This window comes from Mchenga conophoros, linkage group LG1 (assembly GCF_057382185.1).
Source record: "Mchenga conophoros isolate Kocher_MC1m ecotype Shallow Benthic linkage group LG1, M_conophoros_male_GT1.1, whole genome shotgun sequence".
Classification (NCBI taxonomy): Eukaryota; Metazoa; Chordata; class Actinopteri; order Cichliformes; family Cichlidae; genus Mchenga; species Mchenga conophoros.
The window spans coordinates 15,324,668-15,336,867 of NC_140526.1; the positions used below are offsets into that span (position 1 = coordinate 15,324,668).

At 40.8% G+C, this 12,200-nt stretch overlaps 1 protein-coding gene across 7 annotated transcripts in view; it reads left to right on the forward strand.

Annotated features, from left to right (window-relative positions):
- The window catches only part of ush2a (Usher syndrome 2A (autosomal recessive, mild)), a 221,115-nt gene that overhangs the window by 187,492 nt on the left and 21,423 nt on the right, over positions 1 to 12,200 (forward strand). For all 7 annotated transcript variants that reach the window (XM_085267418.1, XM_085267410.1, XM_085267383.1 and 4 more), the window contains 5 exons: positions 372 to 529; positions 2,206 to 2,364; positions 2,504 to 2,666; positions 3,853 to 4,070; positions 5,958 to 6,094. In XM_085267418.1, the coding sequence (XP_085123544.1) occupies positions 372 to 529; positions 2,206 to 2,364; positions 2,504 to 2,666; positions 3,853 to 4,070; positions 5,958 to 6,094 (835 nt within the window). The remainder of the gene's footprint in view (positions 1 to 371; positions 530 to 2,205; positions 2,365 to 2,503; positions 2,667 to 3,852; positions 4,071 to 5,957; positions 6,095 to 12,200) is intronic.

Sequence of the window (12,200 nt, forward strand, 5' to 3'; positions counted from 1 at the left end):
ACTATCCAAAGTTTGTTCTGGCTGTAATTTTCTTCTACTGCACAACATGCACCGCATCGCTAAGTAGATGCAAATGAACAACCATGTAGTATGTTTTGTAGCATGTGAGTAAGACTTGAGTTGATTGGATGCTTATAAAGGACAAAAGATCACTGCCACAGATGGAAGAAAAGTACAAATAGAAATGTTGCAAAGTGGAAGTTGCTTAGTAGATAAATACACTTGAATACTTGATGTATGGGAATACATAAAGTAAACAAATTTCAGGTCATATACTGACAAATGCTAAGAAATGTTATGGTATATCAGCCTTACACTGTAATGTCTGTGTTGCTTTCTCCACACCCTTCTTTGCCCCACTATCTATTTAGGTACTTGTATGAGCTGGAGGCTAGTACGGGGGGTGGGACTGGTGTGAGTGACAAATATGTTATACAAACACCAGTCTCATGCCCCTCTGGGATCCCACCGCCGCACAATGTGACAGTGTCAGGCCCCTACTCCATATCTCTTGCCTGGTCCCCTCCTGGTAAGTAGCAATCTGAATGAAAGGACACATGGATGGATGAAAGGCTGGATGGCCCTAAGTGATTTTCTGTAGAGTGTATTAAGTTATTTCACTCAGAATGGTGTCAAAGATTAGACGTTTATTTTAAGTTCTAGTTGTTCTCTATCATTTGTATATTTAAATTTGCTCCTTGGAAATACTATTTATATTTTTTAGACATTCCAACTCAGAAACCATGCTTAGCTTGTTACAACTCGTGATTCTTTAGTGCAGTGAATTTAAGTGCTAGCTTTCTTTACAAGGGACATTAAAGGTATTGTTTCATGAAATCAGAAAAAGGGTGGCTCACACCCACAAAAAAGCTCTGAGTACTCACCTTCTGGCCTCTCAAGACCTGGGCACATACACAGGCATACATGAGCATACACATAGGGCTGAGTTTCATGCTTATGGGGCAGTGATTGTCTGCCCTAACCCATCTATCATTGACTATTACTCTCTCATTAGGCTGATTTCCTATCTCAGAAACCGCTTAAAGGGCCAACTAGCAAAGACACTTCACTTAGTAGTGTGTGTGGGTTTGTGTGTCTTTTGTTTTTGTATATTTTTGTCTGTGTTTATTTATGCAACTTTATACGTATTTCATTGTGTATGTGCATGCGTGAATGTGTGTGCGTGTGTGTGTTTGTGTGCACCATTGCAAGATATTTCCATAGGCAGGCCTATTCTATCGTCATTATGGGTTGATTTTAAAGGTGAGGAAATATCGGCTGGGTTCTCACGCTTGGTTAACTCCCTGAGCCCAGAGTCTGGAGTGTTTTCGTCTTGTGTGTGCATGGGTGTGTGTGCATACCTGAGTCTCTTGACAGTGTGTGTGTGTATGTGTCTGTGTACATGCACCTGTGTTCATGTCTTCAAATGCATACACTGACTGCCAAAGCACTGACTTATGGCTATTAAAAAGGCATTTACTCGAGGATCAATTTCTCCATCGCGGTGTTGGTGCCTGTATGTGCGTGCATGTGTGTGTGAGAAAATGTATTGAATGCAGGCTTTTAGCTGTATGGAAGAGAACATGCATGAATTGTATGTGTGTGTGTACACCGTGTGTGTTAAATACAAGATGATAATGCAAGTGATAGGTTTTGAATTAAACCTTTACGGCATTATCACGCCATTATCGCTCACACATAAACACCTCCACGCACATGTGTGTATTATGTGAAGGTGTCTTACCTCAAAGTGTGTCCATTTAAAAACCTGAATGTGCTGAAGTCAGAGATGTGTGTGCAAAGGTTTGTGTGTGCATATGTGAGTTGGGGGGTGAATAATTGAAGTCTTTCATTTGTCTGGTAATCAGTTCGTTCTCGAGATATCCAGAGTTCATGAATGTTGAATAACCCATCACAATACAGTTGGCCTGAATTATGGAAAAACCTCCTGTGAGAATATTAACAAAGTCCAGGGGCATGTGTGTATGGGCGTGTGAGTGTTATCTGTATGTATACATTTGTGTGTTTTTGTCTGGTTCTAAGGCCCACAGTGCTGGGATTGTAAAGCCAAAACTTCAGAAAAAATTGGGGAAAAAACAGCGAAAAAAGTTCTCAGAATATTTTTTTCTTCTTTTTTTCTTATAAATCTATCCCAGTAAATGACATAACCACCTGAAGGTTATCATATTGTTTCTCTTTGCACAGGTCAACTAAATAACAGCCAGTCTGTGAACTACAACATCCTGTTAAATCCAGGGAGTGAAGATGCAATAATACAGCATGCTGGACAAGACCTGCACCTCACTGTGACAGATCTAAAGCCTTTCACTATTTACTACATAAGAGTGCAAGCCTGTCAGATAGGTATATATTTTTTAAGTGCATGAAGTACCGATCAGGTAGATTGATAAAAACTTTATGGCCATTTTACTTAGTTAAGGTGTTTGCTGTTGTGTCTCTAACCATGTACCAGAATTATTTCTGATTGTTTTGTTTCATATAGAGGGCTGTGGAGTAGGAGATGGTGTCTTTGTGCGGACTTTAGAGGCCACCCCAGAAAATCTGCTGCCCCCCAAAGTAAAGGCAAGTGAAGCCAATGTTCTGGAGATTCACTGGTCAGCCCCCAAGAAACCAAATGGACTCATCACCTCCTACCATATATACAGGTAACAGATGAACAAATATAGTACACTGAGACATATGGCCTGGCTTTGCCTTCTTATAAATACCTGTTCTTTTCTCCTTCGGTATTAGGATGTAGTTGTGCTATGAGACTGTGCTTTGTCCAAAGGTAGTCTTGTAGGTTGAAAAAGTGTACAGTGCATTTTTGAGGCATGTCATTGTTCTATATATTGACTCTTTGCCAGTATCATCAGTACTTACACCTAAAGTGACTTTATCAAGTTATAGTGTTATAGTGGTATTCGAGTTTTTTAAACCCTTCTGAATTTTCTATATGTTCCCATAAATGTATCACATAAAATAGAATCAGATTTCAAGTCCTGCTGGTGGATCTATGATTAAAACACAAGAACATGCAGAAGCCACATGCAAGGCTTTTTTTTCACATTCTCATACCTACACTGTGTTCATGTGCTCACAGTACCAATTCAAACTGTTGAACCAGAAGTAGCACACATGTATCACATACGATTATTACATATAAGATACATAACAATATACATATTTGCCTTTCTATGCAGTAATGGATAAAAGTTTTAGTGATTATACTTTCAGATAAATGTCTACTTAAAACTCTATTTATTGTAACCGTGTGTGTGTGTGTGTGTAGGTGTGTGTGAATGTGCATCATTAATACATGCTGAAGGTCGTGGTCTGCTTGTTGACCAAAGAGTTTGTGATCTGTATGCAGGGTCAGACCAGACTAAGCCCTTTAAGTCCTCAGGAAACACACATTAGCATAGCAGTACACACACACACTCAGTGACACATCTGGCATGATCAGACTCAGGCAGACAGGGACTTGGATAAAACAGGAAAATCTCTCTCTTTCCGTCTCTCATGCACACACCTGAAACCCTACGTAATCAGACAAATGGGCTTACCAAAGACATCAGGGTGCTTGCATCAGCTCATGGCTTATACAGAGTGTTTAAGATGTGATGATCCATTTTTTATTTGAATTCCACACAAACTTAGTGTCTTTATCTTTAGAAAACTGACGTAAATATGTGCAAAATTAAAATTGATTTGATATAGTTGATGTTTAATTTAAAAAAAAGAAACATCACCAAAAAATTGAATATTTAAATTTTTAATGAGGTGTATATAGTATGAAAGTATTTAAAGGAAACTGATGAAAAGCTAATACAAGTGTTTATTTTCTCTTAGGCGTCCATTAGGAACAGAGGAGGAGCTGCTGGTTTTCATCTGGTCTAGTGGGCCTCTTGAATTTTTTGACGCGAGTCCTGCTCTTCAGCCCTTCAGCTACTATCAGTACAGAGTTCGTGCCCACAACTCTAGAGGCTCAATTCTGAGTCACTGGGCTTTGGGCCAGACATTAGAGGCAAAACCACAAGATATGGCCGTTCCCATTGTCACTCCTTCGGGTAGGTTCAACAAGTCACATGAAAACCAGTATTTATTAGAGATGACCTCATTACGATTTTCTTTTGCCAGTTTCAATTTACAATTATTTTGTGTTTTCTTTTTAATAAGTATAACTGAGATCATAGTATAGCATCAAGTAAATATCTGAGATATTGATCTGGTTGGTAGTAGTGGAGGGGTTTGTTTATCACTTTTAGCTGCTTTAGTGTTGATGAACTTAACAACAGGCAAATTAGAGGGGAAACAATGAGACAACCATCAAACAGGAATGATTTTACAAGTGGAGGTCACTGGCATTTTTCCCTTCTGATCTTTTCTGGGGTTTTTTTTCTAGTTTTGGATTTAGCTAAATTCATTGTCAGTACTGGTATCACAAGGTGAGACCCCTACAAAACCCTACAGCATCTTGCAGCCCACTGGTGTGAATGTCTCTGACAAAATAGTCAGACTTCATTTGGGTGGTCTGACATCCTCCAGTGGGCCCTTTGCTCTCTGCCAGCACCGTGGAGTCCAGTTGACATTTTCCATAGAATACAAGAATTGGCAGGTTCACCGCTGGTACCCTGGGCTTGTCAAGAATAACAGCAGGTTCACAGTGAGCACATATGACATATCTGAAAGGATCAGTAGAAGGCATGGAGAACAATATGCTGCCTGTATCATCGTTCATCATGGCCGTTTTGGTGCTGGGTCAGCGATGGTCTGTGGAGGCATATCCATGAAGGGACATACAAACCTAGGCAACAGCACCCTGACTATGATTAGGCTGAAATCCTCTGACCCACTGTCAGACCCTACGCTGGTGCAGTGGTGCCTGTGGTCCTCCTAGTTCATGATAATGCCCAGCCTCATGTGGTGAGAGTATGTAGACAGTTTTTGGAGGATGAAGGACTTGATACCTTTCACTAGGCCCACCCTCGCCTGACCTAAATCCAATACAGGGGTGGCCAACTCCAGGCCTCGAAAGCCGCTGTCCTGCGGGTTTCAGATATCACCCTGGGTCAACACACCTGAATCAAATGATTAGTTCATTACCAGGCCTCTGGAGAACTTCAAGACATGTTGAGGAGGTAATGTAACCATTATATCAGCTGTGATGGATCAAGGACACATGTAAAACCTGCAGGACACCAGCTCTCGAGGCCTGGAGTTGGCCACCCCTGATCCAATAGAACCCCTCTGGGCCATTGTGTTTTGGTCCATCCGATGCCAGCAGGTTAAAACTCAGATTGTCCAGGAGCTCAGTGATGCCCTGTTCCAGTTCTGGGAGGAGGAGGACCCCATCCATCATCTCAAGCCATGTAAACAAACAAACTACTGAGTATTTTCAGGGTCTTTGAATTCAGCCCTCTGTAGGTTGATAATTTTCACTTCTATCAAACGATATGGTGTCCTTTCATTCTTAACACATAACCCAGTCCATATCAGTGTTTTGTGTTCATTGAATTTTTTTATTCAGTGTATTTCACCTTACCAAACAAAAGCAAGTGCAACAGATTTGTATAACAAAACAAATTTCCGGTGTATGTTTATGACTTCACCAGGTAACAGGACGTGAACCCTTTTCTCTTTTTCGCTCTTCTCCAAAATTTTCTTTGTAACTGCGTTCATCCTCCGCTCATACCGAGGCTGCTGGGTTGTAGCTGGCTCTAAGCTCTGGATAGTTTCATCCAGTTTTCCTTTGTTACCTCCTTTAAAATGTCCGTGTTCAGTTAGATGACGGTCAAGTGTCTGATTAGGTTTGTTGTCACATATGTTTTCGTGGCTCTCTGTCCCTATGATGTACTTTAGCAAACTTTGTGTCTTGACTCACATTTGCATGACTAACACGTATAAAATTATCTTGTATTGATTTATTGTAACAGTTCACCATGCTACTTTGACAGGTGCGTATTCAGTCCACCTAAAATGGAGTGAACCAGGACAGCCCAATGGTCTCATTTCCCATTATAGGCTGGTTTACAGGAAGCACCAAAAGGACCCTACGCTCAACTCAACTATTGTTACTGCTCTCACTGTAGAGGTAATCACACACACACACGTGCATGTCACATGTCATTCATACAATAAATGTAAAGAAATTTGGACTGTACCTGTGGTGCTTGTGCCATCTGTTTGCCAGTGAGGGGCCTGAATAGACATAAACACACGCTGCCCATGGTCTGCTATTCCCAAGATCACTTCCATAATTCTGTATCATGCTGGATGATCTAACATATCAGAAATACCAGTATGAGCATGTTTCCTGATACCAAACACACAAACACACACACATATACAAACACCTTCATTCCCATATATATGTATATTATACATTAACAGCTGCCATCTACTCTCAATGTGAACTGGCAGCTCAGCACTTGCTGGCATCCCCTATCCACCATACATCTATACGTGTGTGTGTGTGTGTGTGTGTGTCTGTCTGTCTGTCTGTCTGTCTGTCTGTCTGTCTATAATATAATAATCTGTTTGTGAAAAATTTCAGTTAGTTATCCATTTAAAAATCAAAATTAATTCAAGAGCAACCTGGTTTTAGATAGCTGGGTTGCTTACCACACATAGGAGTGAGTTGTGGTTTAATTCCCAGTTGCCCAGACCTGCATCTTCCTGTTTTTATGCTCTTTCCAGTCTATAGACACAAATACCACAAAATAATCTTTAAGAAGAAGCTAAAATATAAACAACTTGAAAACATTTTAACATAAAATTTTGTATAAAAGGAAGGAGAAACAGACTGAAGGAATATGGTCAACATTAAAGCAACAAGAGATCAAAGAGGTAGATACAGTAGCTGTTAAAGAAGTTAAGAATGAAAAGAGCTAGAATGAGTGAGATGAAAAAGAGAGGGGGAAGGGATAAAAAGACAAGTAAATGAACAAGCAGGGAACGAGACAGAGTGATAGATAGGAAGGTAAGGAGGAGAGCAAAAGAGAGACAAGGTAGAAGTATAGATCTATATTCTGTCCATATGTGTGGCCTCTTCTCCCTCTGTGACCTTTGGCTTGTCACTCATAATTAATACAAGATGTAAATGGAGACCTTTCACCTTCTCATTGATATGGAACACTCTGTGTTTGTGTGTGCCTGTGTGAGATTGTGTGTGTGTGTGCAGGAGGCTCATTGACATGGCATAGACTTATTTTGGTGGCGGTCATTTGTCACGCAGTTGTCTTCACCACATGCACTGCGTTGTTTAGGAATACACAAAGAGTGTGAAAATTAGAAAGCCTTTAGCTGATTCAGGAAGAGCAGACTTTATCTGAAGGATTACAATTTGTGTTTTGACTTTGTTCGCTTTAGCATCATTAATCAAGGATTCAATGGCAAAAAAAATGCCTAAGTCAGGGGTGTCCTGCGGGACAGAACCAGCCTGTTAGAGTCCACTGGATGGCTTTGCAAACTTTGTTTCTGTCTGAAATGTTAATTTTATCCAACCCAGATGTCTGAATCTTTATTAGTTTTAGAGCCTTCTGACCAGAGGTGGGACCAAGTCATTGTTTTGCAAGTCTCAAGTAAGTCTCAAGTCTTTATCCTCAAGTCTCAAGTCAAGTCTCAAGTAATGTCAGGCAAGTCAGAGTCGAGTCTCAAGTCACTGGTGTAAAAGTCCGAGTCAAGTCACAAGTCTGAAACTTTGAATTTCAAGTCCTTTCGAGTCTTTAAAAAAAAAACAAAAACGAAAAAATAATGTTGCAGTTATGCTAAATGTAAATATTAGACCATGTAATTTTAAAATCTGTGTTTTTCTCAACACATGACAAAATAGTGAACTTAGAAAATATACACAAATTGTGAAATTGCACCTCTTTAAAATGCAGCTCAATTAAACCTAGCTCCAAGAATAATTTTCACCGACAGTTCTGAGATAAGCTGCATGTTATTCTTGGATGCGGTTGTAGGACCGGCTTTAAAATCGCATGACAAAAATATCATACACATTAAAAAAAACTGTATCACCAACGTAGCCTGGACAACATTTGCTAGTTAGATGAAGTCAGCTATCTCATCGTAGCATATTTATATGCATATTTATAATCATACGGTTCTTGGAGTGAGTGCATACACTCGTGAAGTTTAGTAACTTCAGGTCACTGCAACAAGCCCAGGTACAGTTTACCGCCGGATGGGTGCAGGACCTTGAAATGCACCGTGTAGAACGAAAGACCATCGTACGTATCATAAGTTTACCAGTCTCACAAATTGTCGTCATAAATACACATTCGTTAACCGTTTATTAATAGGACCTTTGAGCTCAACGGTAATTAATTAGTAGTGGAAATAATTTCTGGTAGCGTTACAGAAATGTAGCAGTGACAATAATATTGTATGCTGTAATCACCGCGCGGATAGGAGGCGGCTGGCTTGACCGCGGCTCACAAATGACGGCTCACTTTACCGCAGTCTGTAATCGCACTGGGCAATTAGTGATACAAAAAACCTGTTTTATCCTGTGAATAAAAGTATATGTTTTTGTCAGTGTACCATAATAACAGAAGCGAAACGCAATATTGTGTCAGGACAATTCACTATTTATGCACAATAAATAAAGGAGCATAGCGCGACAATTTCTGTTCAGCGCCAGACTTGCTTGTAACCTATATCACTAATTATGTTATGAAAATGACGTATTAACTACTAAAAAACACTGACCTTCGTGTAAATGCTTGGAGCAGACTAACCTGTGAGCTGGAGTGTTCTGGGACGTTATATTTGGTCTTTGAATGGCTGCAATCCAGGCCATCCGTTGCGTCTTTGTTACTTCGGAAACATGGCTCGAACAATTTCTCTTCAACGACGTAATCCGATAACAACCGATCTCTTTACCCGTCGGCTTCCCGTGGCTGTCATGCGACCGGCTATTGCAGTTAATAATACAACAGCTTCTTGACATTTTTGTGTTTCTTTTTATCGCTGTTTAACTGATTTTAATTGAAAGCCTGCGTGCGCTAGTACCGCTTGCCACGAGTTCCCAGAATCCTTTGCGGTTCTACCCGTGAATGACCTCACATTTTCAATCTCTATATAATATGCATGTTAAATTTTATATTTGGGGTAAAATATCAAGTCTTTTCAAGTAAACCGGTTCAAGTCCAATTCAAGTCCCAAGTCATTGGTGTAAAAGTCCAAGTCAAGTCACAAGTCTTAGAACATTTTTTCAAGTCAAGTCTAAAGTCATAAAATTAATGACTCGAGTCTGACTCGAGTCCAAGTCATGTGACTCGAGTCCACACCTCTGCTTCTGACTGACAAAATCATTCCCTGACATGGTCGGGTCAAAGATCTGTGTTGAGGTGTGTCTTCAATTTGCAACAATTTGTGTAGTGTTTTTGTATTATGTAACAATGGTTTCATCTTTGCGAACAGCTGCAGCATCTATTTGTACTTCTAACATTAAAAGAAATGTAGGTTCCTCTGACTTTATTTTACTATTTAATTTTCACCCCTCAGCTGTAAAAGACTGTTGGGTATTGGAATCTTACTGACCTTGCTCTCAAGGTCAAAGGTCAAGTTTTTTGAAAGTCTTGTGAATGCATTATCTCGAGAAGAAAATCACGTAGCTGGATCTTCTAGAAGGCTGAGTGGTAGCACTGGCAATATTTTTTTTCATTGAAATTTAATTTAGATTAAATCGGGTTGATCTAAAATAAGTTTGACAGCCCTGCTAGATTAATTGTAAAATATGGGTCATAACATTAATGTGAAGCACATGAACAGCTTATATTTTGTTTTCATATTAAACAGTCACAAACCAGTCTAGCACTTCTCCCTGTAATATTTTGTTTCAACCCTTATTTAAGTTTTTTCCTCTAAAAAGGGATTCAGTCTTTCACACTCTTCATCCACTTCAATTTCTTTTGTGCATGTAGTAATTGTGCATATGTGCGTGTGTGTGTGTATCCATTTGGTATGTGTCTATTTGTGTGTGTATTGATCTCAGGCTGGGCTGGGAACCCTGCTCTGTGCCAGCTTGGCTGATTAATGGGGTCGTCATGGCAATCGGACGGAATGAGGGTACGAAGCGCAGGCGGCCTGCCTCGCTAGACACCTACACGCCGCTTGGCACACACACTGTCTCGCGCGCACACAGAAATTCACTCTCCATGCTTTACACCTTTCTGACAAACATGCTTGTCACTCATTCTACCCTGTCAGGTTGTTTTTATTGCACGGTGCTTCATGTTTTGGTTTTGGTCGGGTTTTTTTGTTCTCCTTCTTTTCTCTCAAGTTTCTCCTTCTTTGTGTTCATGTGCTGTTGCTACTGCTTCATTTTTTGACAATATCACTTGAGATTCTGGCCACCGGTAATCATTTTGCCCTCAATAGCTCTGGACAAATGCTTTATCGAGTAGATAAAACTCTATTTTCGCTCGTGTTCAAGCTTTCCACCTCAACCTCCTCACAGCTTACTTCTTTTTCTTCTTCTGATCACATCTGTCACTATTTTAATCTCTTTTGCTTTTTTCTGTCTGTTCCTGTGCGTTTTCTTCTTCAAAACTTCCAGTCTCTTCTGTGGCTGATTTTCTTGTTTCTCTTTAGTGTCTCAACATCGTCGTTCACCTTACTCTTATGTCTTCATTTCCCCAGCTCGTCTCTCCACTCTGCCTTCGTCTCTTTCCAGTTTTACTACCTCTTTTATGCCTTTCACCCTTTAACCCTTCTGTATTGCACTCTTTCTTTAGCTACTTCCCATACTCCCTTTGCCCCTCCTTTTCCTCTTTTTCCTGTATTTCTCTCGTGTTTCCCTGCCTACCAACTCCCTCTTTCTCCTCCTTTACTCTGCTGTCCTTTCCTCCCTCCCTTGGCTATTCCAGATGTTACACTGTGGCCCTTGGGATCGCTGGTGAAGAGAGACCACAGGCATATGTGTATTCAAATGTGTGTGTGCGCATTACTTTGTGTGCATACATATGTTTGAATATGGTTGTGTGTGCTTGTGCGCACGCACAACATATCTGTTTGTGTGTGTATAATGCAACAGTGTATGTGAGTGTGTGCGCGTGTGTGCTGTATTAATACATCCCATTGATCAGAGCAGGACCCCTGACAGTCATCATCCCTGAGAACCATCTGGCCGACGCCTGACGCTCCCTCACCCAAACAGAAGCTGACACCCTATTAATCTGCTACCGCCATGCATACATACGTGTGCGTGCGTGTTTCTGTGTGTGTGAATGAATGAATCTGTGACAGTATGTGGAAGAGACTGTGTAAAAGGTTATGTGTTGCGTACACGTGAACATTTTTTCCATGTCTGTGTTTCTGCGTACATGCTTGTGCGTGTCTGTGCTCCACAACTCCACACCGTGCACACACATACGGAGGTATACACGCACCACTCTGCCATCCGCCAACAACAGCCGGCGCTGAAGGGAGCTGAAGGGTGCTTGGAAATTAAGGTTATTACACAAATTGAGCCATATGGTCTAAATATTTCAGAGCTGAAATTTACTAGGCAATAAAAATGGCCCCTACCTCGGTAATGGTGTAAATTACAGCTTAACCACCAGCGCTAATGATGTCCTTCTGTACGCCCCGTAACCAACCGTACATGAAGGACACATTGTTTAAAAAATACCCCAGGAAAAGCGAGGGAGAGAGAGGAAAAGGGAAGAAGGGATGGGTATAGATGGGGAAGGATGAAGTGAAGGGGGGTAAGGAGGAAGTAAAGGAACTGAAGGAAGACAAGACTGAGGGAAAGAGAAATAAAGAGAGGAGTGTAAGAAAGTAAGAAAGTGATTAATATAGAGAGTGGAGAAACAGAGAGAGAGAGAGAGAGCTAGCAGCATGTTTACAATCTGTTAGTTTACCATTAAGAACCCGTCAGAGAGTGTGGGACAGCGAGGGCCAGCCGGCGAACTGTGTCTTAAAGCCGATATGAGGTTTCACAGGGTCTGTGCGTGTGTGTGTGTGTGTGGGTGGGTGTGTTTGTGTGTGTGTGTTAGGTATGCCATCAGCATGTGTGTATTTAGGCAAGTGTAGTCAAAAGATGTAGAAGGATGGACGTTATCAGAACATGCGGTGTGTTTGTCTCCAAACATGTTGAATATTACATTACAGGTCAAAAAAGAAACAACCCTAAACTCCTGATGTGAGTATGTTCTATGAATTCAATCATTTAGAAATATTTAAGC